Genomic DNA, 15,344 nt, shown 5'->3' with positions numbered 1-15,344 from the left:
GGAAACAGACTGACTGTGACAAAACAGCTCAGTGCTTTGTTACCTGGGAGTGGAGACTGGGACTGCTGGGTATCTGTGATAGACGACAGACTGAAGGGAGGAAAGAGAGGTGGACTGAAAACAGAGGATCATGTAGCTAGCAATCTAGTAGATACATGAAACAGACTGACTGACTGGACATGGAGTGGGGTGGGGGCTAGGTGGGAGGGAAGCATGGTTTCTAGGGAAACATGACTGACTGTGGGAAGCATGGTTTCTACGGGTCATGGAGGGGGTGGGGGCTAGGGATGGGACGGGAAGCATGACTCATGGGGTGGGGGCAGAACACACTGGTCCTCCTGGTCCAGATCGTCCCCAAAGCTGCTGTTCCTCTGGAGGGGGTGGGGGCTACGAGGGACGCTGCACCTCCAACAAACCAGGGGTCTTTTTCACTGCCAACACATACAGTCGGGTCACTAGGCGGGACGCATGCACGGGTCACACAACACACACACACACACACACACATGCACACACAAGCATGGTTTCACACACACACACACACACACACGGGTCACACACGGGTCACACACACACACACACACACACACACACACACACACACACACTCAGAATATGCATAGCATGGAGGGGGGGGGGCTAAGTGACAGAAGATTTCCCTATGATCTTATAATGTAATTTCCAAAAATCCATGCAACCCTTTCACATTTCTATATTTCTGTATGCGAAAACAAAACAGCTCAGTGCTTTGTTACCTGGGAGTGGAGAGCTGAACGTAAGGGAGGAAAGAGAGGTCCAGGACTGCTGGGTATCTGTGAGACCAAGAAGAGGAGGGAATGGGAGGGATGGAGACAAACACACAAGAGGATCATGTAGCTAGCAATCTAGTAGATACATGATCCTCTGGATGGGATGGGAAAGGCTGGGAGGCATGCTTTCTACGGGTCATGGAGGGGGGGGGGCTAGGGGGGTGGGGGCGGGATGGGAAGCATGGTTTCTATGGGTCATGGAGGGGGTGGGGGCTAGGAGGGATGGGACGGGAAGCATGGTTTCTATGGGTCATGGAGGGGGTGGGGGCTAGGAGGGATGGGACGGGAAGCATGGTTTCTATGGGTCATGGAGGGGGTGGGGGCTGGGGGATGGGAAGCATGGTTTCTAGGGTCATGGGATGGGACGGGAAGCATGGTTTCTATGGGTCATGGAGGGGGGTGGGGGATGGGAAGCATGGTTTCTAGGGTCATGGATGGGACGGGAAGCATGGTTTCTACGGGTCATGGAGGGGGTGGGGGCTAGGCGGGATGGGACGGGAAGCATGGTTTCTACGGGTCATGGAGGGGGGTGGGGGCTAGGCGGGATGGGACGGGAAGCATGGTTTCTACGGGTCATGGAGGGGGGGGGGGGCTAGGCGGGATGGGACGGGAAGCATGGTTTCTACGGGTCATGGAGGGGGTGGGGGCTAGGAGGGATGGGATGGGAAGCATGGGGACGGGAAGCATTTCTACGGGTCATGGAGGGGGTGGGGGGAAAGGCTGGGAGGCATGGGGTCATGGGACGGGAAAGCATGGTTTCTACGGGTCATGGAGGGGGTGGGGGCTAGGAGGGATGGGAAAGGCTGGGAAGCATGGTTTCTACGGGTCATGGAGGGGGGTGGGGGCTAGGCGGGATGGGATGGGAAGCATGGTTTCTACGGGTCATGGAGGGGGGTGGGGGCTAGGCGGGATGGGATGGAGGGGGGTGGGGGCTAGGGATGGGAGCATGGTTTCTACGGGTCATGGAGGGGGTGGGAAGCATGGGCTCATGGAGGGGGTGGGGGCTAGGGGGATGGGACGGGAAGCATGGTTTCTACGGGTCATGGAGGGGGTGGGGGCTGGGGGGATGGGAAGCATGGTTTCTAGGGTCATGGAGGGGGTGGGGGCTAGGCGGGATGGGACGGGAAGCATGGTTTCTACGGGTCATGGAGGGGGTGGGGGCTAGGGATGGGAAGCATGGTTTCTACGGGTCATGGAGGGGGGTGGGGGCTAGGCGGGATGGGACGGGAAGCATGGTTTCTACGGGTCATGGAGGGGGGTGGGGGCTAGGCGGGATGGGAAGCATGGTTTCTGGGTGGGGACGGAGGATTGCGGCAGGTGGATGGGGACTAAGGGGGCAATGGGTTGGGGTTATCTTTGTATGCATTCAAATGTATTTTTATAAAGCCCTCTTTACATCAGCAGTTGTCAACGTGCTTCATAGATACCCAGCCTGAAACACCAACAAGCCACTAAGATAATCACGATAACAAGATAGAAGGGAGGCACAACTGAGACATTTTGAAGGGGGTTCCAGAACCACTACAACCTCAATGTGCTGGAACCAACACATTCAACTGAAGACGGATTTATCTGCAGTTGACTGACTAAAGGGTTATATACCTATACACACATGTACCGAAGGAGCAAGCAGTGAGAGACAGATATAACAGTAACTGAGACAGTGATTGGCCAAGAGGACAGCTGCAGTGATTGGTCAAGAGGACAATGACAGATGCAGTGATTGGTCAAGAGGACAGTGACAGATGCAGTGATTGGTCAAGAGGACAGTGACAGATGCAGTGATTGGTCAAGAGGACAGTGACAGATGCAGTGATTGGTCAAGAGGACAGTAACAGATGCAGTGATTTGTCAAGAGGACAGTAACATTGACAGTGATTGGTCAAGAGGACAGTGACAGATGCAGTGATTGGTCAAGAGGACAGTAACAGTGACAGTGATTGGTCAAGAGGACAGTAAAAGTGACTGGACAGGAGGAGTGGACACTAACAGTAGCTCACCACATCCTAGTGCTTCAGCTAAACAGAAGCCAGAAACAGCAGATACGGAAAAGAGAGAGGGGGAGAAAGAGAAACAGAGAGGTAAAGAGAATAGAGAGATTGTTGAAAACCGTGGGAAATGTCTAATACATTCATAAAATTAATCATAATTAATTTGACAGAAATGGAATTGGCTCTGATAACCCCTGGCAGAGTGCCATTAAAATGGGGGTGAACTGCCCCTTTAGATTACTCCAAGCCACTAAAATGCAGTGTAAATATATATAAGAGAGTACCCCTCTCCTACCTGTACACACAGTGCTGTAGACATCAGAGCTGAGCTCCCTCCCACTATTGAACACTGAGTCGTAGGAGATACTGGGAACAGTGGGAGAACCAGGCCCATCGTCCTTCTCACTGCTCTTCAACTTCCTCCTCAGCTTCACCTGTTTACAGAGGGACAGGACGTGAATGGATGGACGGACGGATGGATGGGTGGGTGGGTGGGTGGGTGGGTGGATGATGGATGAATGATGAATGATGGATGGATGGACAGATGGATGGGTGGGTGGATGATGGATGAATGATGGATGGATGGGTATGTGGGTATACGGACAGTGGGTGAATGGATGGATGGACGGATAGATGAATGGATGGGTGGATAGATGCATGAATGATTGATGGATGGATGGATGAATGGATGGGTGGATAGATTGATGGATGGATGGGTGAATGGATGGGTGGGTAGGTAGGTGGATGAATGGATGGGTGGGTGGGTCAATGGACGGACGGAGAGCGGATTGGCTGGATGGGTAAATGGATGGGTGGGTGGATAAATGGATGGGTAGAAGAATGGATTGATGAATGAATGAAATAGCATCGATCTGATGAACCAGTGATTTTATAAGGACAGCTGACCGTTTTCTTGGGCTTGGGACTGGATACAGAGGAGCTGGGCAGAGCAGGTCTCCTCCTCACAAACATCTTGAAGGTGGCCGAGTCAGGGTTCTCCACAGCAAAGACCCTCCACGAAGTCTGGACAGAGAATGTGATCAGGACGTAAACAGACATTAACATTGCAGGTGACTACTAGAATCTACACCACAGTTGACTCGAGATGAAGGTACTTTTAAGGAATAGTGAGGAATGCATCTACCTAACCAAGCTCCACAGCATCTCCAGACTAATAGGTTTTCTGAAATGCAACAGTTGTTGTGAAGTAAAAGAGCATGCTGGTATAACAGAGATAATTAATGGGCCAAAAAGCTCACTTCACGGCTAGCTTGAAATGTTGCCAATTCTGCCATCGAATTGGATCCTTTTCTATAGCTCAACTGGTTCGTACGTTGTCAAGGGGGGCGGTCAAGCCTGTTAGCGAGGCAGAGGGCCCCAGGTTTGAGCTGTGGAACAGACAGTTTACTCTGAGTTGTAGTCAGAGAGAAGGAAGCTAATGTTGCTTATCTAGCACACTGATGTCAGTTCCACTGGGACTGTCTCTGTCAGACTCACCTGGATGAGAATGGCAGCTGCAGGGATCTGTCTGTTGAAGTGCTTCTGCCTCTGTTTCTGTTGAACCTTCAGTGCAAAGCCTGAACCCAGGATCCCCTGCAAACAAACGCAGAGGATTACTACACTAGAAAAGTAGGGGTGTTACCTAGTACCATAAAGGGTTCTTCAATTGTCCCCTAAGGAGAACCCTCTGAAAATAACTATTTTGGGTTCCAAGTAGAACCTCCAAAGGGTTCTACCTGGAACTAGAAAAAGGTTATCTTATGGGGACAAACGAATAACCCTTCTTTTCTAAGAGTGTACTTCATGGTGTTACTGATGAACGAACAGTATCTTTCCACCTGATTACTCCTGCACTCACAGCTGGTAGGGCGAAGAAGGAGATGGCAAAGACTGAGAAACACGATGCAATGGTTTTACCGATCCATGTCTGAGGCACCTTGTCTCCGTAGCCTATAGTTGTGACGGTCACCTGCAAAGGACAAAAGACTGCTAGGAGAGTCATCCCAGACTCCTGCCCTGTTCAGTGAAGCCAGACACACACACACACCAGTGGAGGCTGCTGAGAGGAGGACGGCTCATTATAACGGCTGTAACGGAGCGAATGGAATGGGGTCAAACATCTGGAAGCCATGGAAACCATGGAAACCATGTGTTCTGATACCATTCCACTGATTTCGCTCCAGTCATTACCACGAGCCCCGTCCTCCCTGATTAAGGTGACAGCTACCTCCTGTGAAACACACACACACACACACACACACACACACACACACACACACACACACACACACACACACACACGCAGCAGCCTTACCACCCCCCACCACAAGGCGTCAGCGTAGCTCCCGAACTCATTGGCTCCATTGCTGTCCACAGCATCCTTCTCTGCCAGGTACACAAAGTAGGAGGAGAAGATGAGCCCCAGGAAACCAATGTACAGCGTGGTGATGAGCTCCTGGAAACACACACACAGGCACCCACACACACATACACACAGACACACACGCACGTACACATGCACGCACACACATAAAGGCACACACACACACGCACGCACGCACGCACACACACATGCACACACACACACAAAGGCACAAACACACAAAGGCATGCACACACACACACACACACACACACACACACACACACACACACACACACACACACACACACACACACACACACACACACACACACACACACACACACACACACACACACACACAAAGGCATGCACACACACAAGACAACTTATTTAACATAGTTATCTAGAGAGGAATAAATGTATTAATGAAAAATAAAAGTTTGTCGCTCAGCATTAAATTAGGAGTGTGTGTTAGTGTTTGTCAACTCTGTTAACCTGTGCAGTGAACAACTCATAATAATAAGAATACATGGTATTTATATAGCGCTTTCCAAGGACCCAAACTAACCTGTCTGTGGATGAAGACCACAGAGCCCAGCAGACGCCACGTCCCTCCCTGCCGGTCCACATGAAGCATACGCAGGATCTGCAGGAAGCGAATCCCTCTGGAACAACAAACACACGGTCTGTGATCGGGGCTCCAGACAAACATTTTCCCCTGATGGAACTGCACACCAATAGAAAACAACTGGTAATCATCTGATAAAGTGATTGAGTTCTAGACAGACTACTGAGATGGTATTCCAGAAATAAGTTGTTTCATCTAACATGTCCACGCAGGAATGGATGATTCAATGAATCCAGTGATGTCATGAATTTTGGGGCAAATAGTCTATAGTTGTTATAGCTGTTTTTTATTTTTAAATCTTTTTGTTCAATAGAGATACATTTGTCCACATATTTTATGTGCAATAATATCATAGGCTGATTTATTTGGGACTATTTCACCACCTGAGTAAGTGGAAACTCCAAAAGCATTAGGTTGATCGCTAAACATAATACCCACTGATGGTGACCATGTAGGATTCTAACACTAAAGTCAATGTCCTAAAAAAACATTGCAGTTGTAGCCAACTACCCAATGAGGCTATGGCCGATGCAAGGTCCGATTCGCATTTCTCCAGCTGTGTATCTCAAAGCCATATCAAATATCTTGGTTGTAAAATTGCTTACTGAGAGTTGAGAAATAAAAACAACACCTACAGAAAGCTGAGAACCTCCTCTCTTTAACAGTGACAACCGTAGTTGCTGAGAACCTCCTCTCTTTAACAGTGACAACCGTAGTTGCTGAGAACCTCCTCTCTTTAACAGTGACAACCGTAGTTGCTGAGAACCTCCTCTCTTTAACAGTGACAACCGTAGTTGCTGAGAACCTCCTCTCTTTAACAGTGACAACCATAGTTGCTGAGAACCTCCTCTCTTTAACAGTGACAACCGTAGTTGCTGAGAACCTCCTCTCTTTAACAGTGACAACCGTAGTTGCTGAGAACCTCCTTTTTAACAGTGACAACTATTTGAGAACCTCCTTTTTAACAGTGACAACCGTAGTTGCTGAGAACCTCCTCTCTTTAACAGTGACAACCGTAGTTGCTGAGAACCTCCTCTCTTTAACAGTGACAACCGTAGTTGCTTCCAAAGATGTTTATTACCTGTCTATTTGGATTTTGAAATGTTACAGCCTATACAATCTGAAAGAAAATAAAAATCTCCTGGAATGCGGGGAGAGAGTGAGTAAGTGGCTCGCTCATTACAGCAGCAGGCCCCAGTGACACAGGGACAGAGACCTTCATTACAGCAGCAGGCCCCAGTGAAACAGGCACAGAGACCTTCATTACAGCAGCAGGCCCCAGCGACAAAGGGACAGAGACCTTCATTACAGCAGCAGGCCCCAGCGACACAGGGACAGCGACCTTCATTACAGCAGCAGGCCCCAGCGACACAGGGACAGAGATCTTCATTACAGCAGCAGGCCCCAGTGAAACAGGCACAGAGACCTTCATTACAGCAGCAGGCCCCAGTGAAACAGGCACAGAGACCTTCATTACAGCATCAGGCCCCAGCTAAACAGGCACAGAGATCTTCATTACAGCAGCAGGCCCCAGCTAAACAGGCACAGAGACCTTCATTACAGCAGCAGGCCCCAGTGAAACAGGCACAGAGACCTTCATTACAGCATCAGGCCCCAGTGAAACAGGCACAGAGACCTTCATTACAGCATCAGGCCCCAGTGAAACAGGCACAGAGACCTTCATTACAGCAGCAGGCCCCAGCTAAACAGGCACAGAGACCTTCATTACAGCAGCAGGCCCCAGTGAAACAGGCACAGAGACCTTCATTACAGCATCAGGCCCCAGTGAAACAGGCACAGAGACCTTCATTACAGCAGCAGGCCCCAGTGAAACAGGCACAGAGACCTTCATTACAGCAGCAGGCCCCAGTGAAACAGGCACAGAGACCTTCATTACAGCATCAGGCCCCAGCTAAACAGGCACAGAGACCTTCATTACAGCAGCAGGCCCCAGCTAAACAGGCACAGAGACCTTCATTACAGCATCAGGCCCCAGTGAAACAGGCACAGAGACCTTCATTACAGCAGCAGGCCCCAGCTAAACAGGGACAGAGACCTTCATTACAGCATCAGGCCCCAGCTAAACAGGCACAGAGACCTTCATTACAGCAGCAGGCCCCAGTGAAACAGGCACAGAGACCTTCATTACAGCATCAGGCCCCAGTGAAACAGGCACAGAGACCTTGATTACAGCAGCAGGCCCCAGCTAAACAGGCACAGAGACCTTCATTACAGCATCAGGCCCCAGTGAAACAGGCACAAAGACCTTCATTACAGCATCAGGCCCCAGTGAAACAGGCACAGAGACCTTCATTACAGCAGCAGGCCCCAGTGAAACAGGCACAGAGACCTTCATTACAGCATCAGGCCCCAGCTAAACAGGCACAGAGATCTTCATTACAGCAGCAGGCCCCAGTGAAACAGGCACAGAGACCTTCATTACAGCATCAGGCCCCAGTGAAACAGGCACAGAGACCTTCATTACAGCAGCAGGCCCCAGTGAAACAGGCACAGAGACCTTCATTACAGCAGCAGGCCCCAGCTAAACAGGCACAGAGACCTTCATTACAGCAGCAGGCCCCAGCTAAACAGGCACAGAGACCTTCATTACAGCAGCAGGCCCCAGCTAAACAGGCACAGAGACCTTCATTACAGCAGCAGGCCCCAGTGAAACAGGCACAGAGACCTTCATTACAGCAGCAGGCCCCAGCTAAACAGGCACAGAGACCTTCATTACAGCAGCAGGCCCCAGCTAAACAGGCACAGAGACCTTCATTACAGCAGCAGGCCCCAGCTAAACAGGCACAAAGACCTTCATTACAGCATCAGGCCCCAGTGAAACAGGCACAGAGACCTTCATTACAGCAGCAGGCCCCAGCTAAACAGGCACAGAGACCTTCATTACAGCAGCAGGCCCCAGTGAAACAGGCACAGAGACCTTCATTACAGCAGCAGGCCCCAGTGAAACAGGCACAGAGACCTTCATTACAGCAGCAGGCCCCAGTGAAACAGGCACAGAGACCTTCATTACAGCAGCAGGCCCCAGCGAAACAGGCACAGAGACCTTCACTACAGCAGCAGGCCCCAGCTAAACAGGGACAGAGACCTTCATTACAGCATCAGGCCCCAGCTAAACAGGCACAGAGACCTTCATTACAGCAGCAGGCCCCAGCTAAACAGGCACAGAGACCTTCACTACAGCAGCAGGTGTAACGGATGTGAAACGGCTAGCTTAGTTAGCTGTGGTTCGAGCTAAATAGCGTTTCAATCGGTGACGTCACTTGCTCTGAGACCTTGAAGTAGTAGTTCCCCTTGCTCTGCAAGGGCCGTGGCTTTTGTGGAGCGATGGGTAACGATGCTTCGTGGGTGACTGTTGTTGATGTGTGCAGAGGGTCCCTGGTTCGCGCCCGGGTATGGGCAAGGGGACGGTCTAAATTTATACTGTTACACAGGCCCCAGCTAAACAGGCACAGGTTGCAGAGACCTTCACTACAGCAGCAGGCCCCAGTGAAACAGGCACAGGGACAGAGACCTTCACTACAGCAGCAGGCCCCGTTGAAATAGGCACAGGGGCAGAGACCTTCACTACAGCAGCAGGCCCCAGTGAAACAGGCACAGGGACAGAGACCTTCACTACAGCAGCAGGCCCCAGTGAAACAGGCACAGGGGCAGAGACCTTCACTACAGCAGCAGGCCCCAGTGAAACAGGCACAGGGGCAGAGACCTTCACTACAGCAGCAGGCCCCAGTGAAACAGGCACAGGGGCAGAGACCTTCACTACAGCAGCAGGCCCCGGTGAAACAGGCACAAGGGCAGAGACCTTCACTACAGCAGCAGGCCCCAGTGAAATAGGCACAGGGGCAGAGACCTTCACTACAGCAGCAGGCCCCAGTGAAACAGGCACAGGGACAGAGACCTTCACTACAGCAGCAGGCCCCAGTGAAACAGGCACAGGGACAGAGACCTTCACTACAGCAGCAGGCCCCAGTGAAACAGGCACAGGGGCAGAGACCTTCACTACAGCAGCAGGCCCCGGTGAAACAGGCACAAGGGCAGAGACCTTCACTACAGCAGCAGGCCCCGGTGAAACAGGCACAGGGACAGAGACCTTCACTACAGCAGCAGGCCCCAGCTGAAACAGGGACAGAGACCTTCACTACAGCAGCAGGCCCCAGTGAAACAGGCACAGAGACCTTCACTACAGCAGCAGGCCCCAGCTGAAACAGGCACAGAGACCTTCATTACAGCAGCAGGCCCCAGTGAAACAGGCACAGAGACCTTCATTACAGCAGCAGGCCCCAGCTAAACAGGCACAGGGAGACCTTCATTACAGCAGCAGGCCCCAGTGAAACAGGCACAGGGAGACCTTCATTACAGCAGCAGGCCCCAGCTAAACAGGGACAGAGACCTTCACTACAGCAGCAGGCCCCAGCTAAACAGGCACAGGGAGACCTTCATTACAGCAGCAGGCCCCAGTGAAACAGGCACAGAGACCTTCATTACAGCAGCAGGCCCCAGCTAAACAGGGACAGAGACCTTCACTACAGCAGCAGGCCCCAGCTAAACAGGCACAGAGACCTTCACTACAGCAGCAGGCCCCAGCTAAACAGGGACAGAGACCTTCACTACAGCAGCAGGCCCCAGTGAAACAGGCACAGGGAGAGACCTTCACTACAGCAGCAGGCCCCAGTGAAACAGGCACAGGGAGACCTTCACTACAGCAGCAGGCCCCAGCTGAAACACAGGGACAGAGACCTTCATTACAGCATCAGGCCCCAGTGAAACAGGCACAGGGACAGAGACCTTCACTATAGCAGCAGGCCCCAGTGAAACAGGGACAGAGACCTTCATTACAGCATCAGGCCCCAGTGAAACAGGGGCAGAGACCTTCATTACAGCATCAGGCCCCAGCTAAACAGGGACAGAGACCTTCACTACAGCAGCAGGCCCCAGCTAAACAGGGGGACAGAGACCTTCACTACAGCATCAGGCCCCAGCTAAACAGGGGCAGAGACCTTCATTAAAGGAATCAGGAGGATAATAATGCACATGACTATTTGACCAAATCATGGTTACAGCCAAGTTTGGAGTGAGGTGACCATGTAAAATGTGCAGCTTGCACCAATGTGACCATTTTAAAAAATGTAACTCGCAATAGCCAAGTCAAAAGTGTAGCAAAATGCAATTAAATGGTTGCAGTCTGGAGCCCTGCATGATAGTGCTGTAAACATAGATCATTTAGGACATGAGAGTCGAGGGCCAGTGTCTTACCTGACAGCAGACGTGGCAAACACCTGTCCATTGGAGCCTACTACCAGTACGATGATGGAGGCCACCACTACAATCAAATCTGCAGAGAAGCACACAGTGGAGGGGACACATGTTACAGGAGGGGGCCGTGTTACAGGAGGGAGCCATGTTACAGGAGGGAGCCGTGTTACAGGAGGGAGCCGTGTTACAGGAGGGACTGTGTTACAGGAGGGACCGTGTTACAGGAGGGAGCCGTGTTACAGGAGGGACTGTGTTACAGGAGGGACCGTGTTACAGGAGGGACCGTGTTACAGGAGGGAGCCGTGTTACAGGAGGGAGCCGTGTTACAGGACGGGACCGTGTTACAGGACGGGACCGTGTTACAGGAGGGAGCCGTGTTACAGGAGGGACCGTGTTACAGGAGGGACCGTGTTACAGGACGGGACCGTGTTACAGGAGGGAGACATGTTACAGGACGGAGCCATGTTACAGGAGGGAGACATGTTACAGGAGGGAGACATGTTACAGGACGGAACCGTGTTACAGGAGGGAGACATGTTACAGGATGGAACCATGTTACAGGAGGGAGCCATGTTACAGGAGGGTGACATGTTACAGGAGGGTGACATGTTACAGGAGGGAGACATGTTACACTATAGAGACATGTTACAGGAGGGTGACCTGATACAGGAGGGTGACATGTTACAGGAGGGTGACATGTTACAGGAGGGAGACATGTTACAGGATGGGTGACATGTTACAGGAGGGAGACATGTCACAGGAGGGTGACATGTTACAGAATGGAGCCATGTTACAGGAGGGTGACATGTTACAGGAGGGTGACATGTTACAGGAGGGTGACATGTTACAGGAGGGAGACATGTTACAGGATGGGTCCCAGGGTTGTTGAATTGTCACTGTTACTTAATTAGGATATCTATTTGCATACTGAATGCAAATAATTGCCATTATTGTACATGTTTTATCTTATTTCATCTGAAGACTAAGGATGCCAGTGTGGAGTTTGTTCCAGGCACTTGCCGATGATGGAGATGGGCTTCCTGGCAAAACGCAGCCGGCCCCAGACGCCAACATATTTACTACGGCACCCTGCTGACCACAGCCGCACACCATACTCCACACCAAATAACACCACCAGCGCTATCTCCTGTTAAAGACAGAGAGTTGGGTGGGAGGGGGGAGGGGGGGGGGTGTAGAGAGACAACTTTTGTGAGTGTAATGTTCACTGTCAATTGTTATTGTTTATGATCTATTTCACTTTTTTTTGGGCAATGTAAACATATGTTTTCCATGCCAATAAAGCCCCTTAAATAAATAAATTAACAAACAAATAAATTAATAAATAGAGAGAGAGAGAGAGAGAGAGAGAGAGAAGAGAGACACAGACACACAGAGAGACACACAGAGAGACACAGAGAGACACAGAGAGACACAGAGAGAGACAGAGAGAGACAGAGAGAGACAGAGAGACAGAGAGAGACAGAGAGAGAGACAGAGAGAGAGACAGAGAGATTTGAGAACAAATGAGACAGAGAGTTGAAATATGAGACAAACAGAGAGAGACACACACACACAGAGAGAGAGAATGTAGGAAATAGTAAGTGATTCTCAGATAGAAAAAGAGGGAAAGAGCAGGTGATAAAACTAAAGGCTCAGACACACCAACAACCAGAGCACTTAGCACCTCTGAACGTCATTTGAGAACAAATGTATGCACTGATTGTACATGTAGAATGTTGTGAAATATGTGGTCAGTCAGACACCTCCAGCTGGTGGTCCCCAAAACACAGCGTGCTGAACTATCTGCAACATCAGGAACAACATTACATCCAGGATGTGTGACAGCCTTCAGGGACCCACAACAGGACTAATATGTGACCCTGTGTTGTGGTTATACATGTCACATCACCTGGATTCATCAACTTTCCTTTTCCAGGAAGGACAATTAGATCAAAAATGAAAGCAAAAATGTACGGTCTAAGGATGGTGATGGAGGATTGGTGCTGGAGGATTGGTGCTGGACTATCTGACATAAAAATAAAAGGGGACAGTTAGATGAAAACACTTTATTAAATAAAGGTTCAAAACTCAGGTCTTATGACATGATTAACAAAACTCTAATGTACAGGGGATAACATCGTAACCAGGACAATATAGACTAAGAACAGCTTTTGACAATAGAACAAGAACTCTAATGTACAGTAGGGATAACATCAGGAACCAGGACAATATAACAAGAACTCTAATGTACAGTAAGGATAACATCAGGAACCAGGACAATAGAACAAGAACTCTAATGTACAGTAGGGATAACATCAGGAACCAGGACAATATAACAAGAACTCTAATGTACAGTAGGGATAACATCAGTAACCAGGGCAATATAACAATAACTCTAATGTACAGTAGGGATAACATCAGTAACCAGGACAATATAACAAGAACTCTAATGTACAGTAGGGATAACATCAGGAACCAGGACAATATAACAAGAACTCTAATGTACAGTAGGGATAACATCAGTAACCAAGACAATATAACAAGAACTCTAATGTACAGTAGGGATAACATCAGGAACAAGGACAATATAACAAGAACTCTAATGTACAGTAGGGATAACATCAGTAACCAGGACAATAGAACAAGAACTCTAATGTACAGTAAGGATAACATCAGGAACCAAGACAATATAACAAGAACTCTAATGTACAGTAGGGATAACATCAGTAACCAGGACAATATAACAAGAACTCTAATGTACAGTAACATCAGTAACCAAGAATAACATTGGTAACCAGGACAATATAACAAGAACTCTAATGTACAGTAGGGATAACATCAGGAACCAAGACAATATAACAAGAACTCTAATGTACAGTAGGGATAACATCAGGAACCAGGACAATATAACAAGAACTCTAATGTACAGTAGGGATAACATCAGGAACCAGGACAATATAACAAGAACTCTAATGTACAGTAGGGATAACATCAGGAACCAGGACAATATAACAAGAACTCTAATGTACAGTAGGGATAACATCAGTAACCAAGACAATATAACAAGAACTCTAATGTACAGTAGGGATAACATCAGGAACCAGGACAATAGAACAAGAACTCTAATGTACAGTCGGGATAACATTGGTAACCAGGCCTATTGCTTCTAGTTCCTTGTTCCCTGAATGGACAAAATAACCAATATGTTCCTATACATCAAATGACTCCCAGTGCATGGCATGAATCAAACAATGAACTAACAATGAACGCCAAATGACTCCCAGTGCATGATATGAATCAAACAATGGACTGAAATTAAACACCAATGCAATTCCATTCAAATTTGCAAGTTTAGCATTTAGCAATTTAGAAGACCAATACCAAATCAATAACCTTTAATGGACTTTTAAGAGTGACAGATGCCCAATACATGTTCCGTCCTGGCGCTGGACAAACACATGTTCGTTTCAAGGGTCCCGAGTGGCACAGCGCTCTAGTTAAATAAAGGTTCAATAAAATGTTTAATTACATCACAAAAGTGCCACAGATGCACTAGGTTATTCCTTACAGGAAGAGAGAATCTACACTGGACCTTGTTAACAGTGAGTAAAGTGGTGACCTCACGTGCAGTGGGGTGCAAACCAGACAAAGGAAGAGCTGTTGTTGTGGTGGGGTGGAGGGGGGAGAGCTGGAGGGAGTGGAGGGGGGTTGTGGTGGAGGGGAGGGAGGGAGGGAGGGGAGTGGAGGGGAGTGGATGGGAGTGGAGGGGAGTGGGGGGTGGAGGGGGGAGTGGAGGGGGTGGAGGGGAGTGGAGTGGAGTGGAGGGGAGTGGGAGGGGGTGGAGGGGAGTGGAGGGGGGTGGAGGGGAGTGGAGTGGAGTGGAGGGGGTGGAGGGGAGTGGAGTGGAGGGGGAGGTGGAGTGGAGTGGAGGGGGGGGTGGAGTGGAGGGGGTGGAGGGGTGGAGTGGAGGGGAGTGGAGGGGGGGTGGAGGGAGGAGGACGGAGGGCAGGGTCATCAGCATTGAGGTCCAGTCATTCCACCTATAGGCCCCTTTCTGATCCGACTTACTAACGTAGTTATACTGAGGTCAGACACGATGTGGCACCAAAATATGGACACAAAAAGTTGAAGAATCAAATCCAGGGATATGTATGTGGACACAGATGGCCACAGAAAAAAGCACTGTCCCTGATCAGTTGAACATTAAGTGGGTCGCGTCATGAATTTGCTCAAAACAGTCTTTCACATTCTGACGACTCACACATCTCTTTCTTTATTTT

At 49.6% G+C, this 15,344-nt stretch overlaps 1 protein-coding gene across 1 annotated transcript in view; it reads right to left on the bottom strand.

Annotated features, from left to right (window-relative positions):
• The window catches only part of kcnq1.1 (potassium voltage-gated channel, KQT-like subfamily, member 1.1), a 49,043-nt gene that overhangs the window by 23,690 nt on the left and 10,009 nt on the right, over positions 1-15,344 (bottom strand). The window contains 10 exon segments of the mRNA XM_064984214.1: positions 327-398; positions 400-431; positions 756-812; positions 3,096-3,234; positions 3,707-3,823; positions 4,298-4,393; positions 4,659-4,769; positions 5,115-5,255; positions 5,734-5,830; positions 11,065-11,143. Of these exon segments, the coding sequence (XP_064840286.1) occupies positions 327-398; positions 400-431; positions 756-812; positions 3,096-3,234; positions 3,707-3,823; positions 4,298-4,393; positions 4,659-4,769; positions 5,115-5,255; positions 5,734-5,830; positions 11,065-11,143 (941 nt within the window).

The sequence above is a fragment of the Oncorhynchus masou genome, chromosome 2, assembly GCF_036934945.1.
Source record: "Oncorhynchus masou masou isolate Uvic2021 chromosome 2, UVic_Omas_1.1, whole genome shotgun sequence".
In the NCBI taxonomy this organism is placed as follows: Eukaryota; Metazoa; Chordata; class Actinopteri; order Salmoniformes; family Salmonidae; genus Oncorhynchus; species Oncorhynchus masou.
Note: the sequence above shows the minus strand (reverse complement) of the source record. Positions and strands in the feature narration are given on the sequence as shown.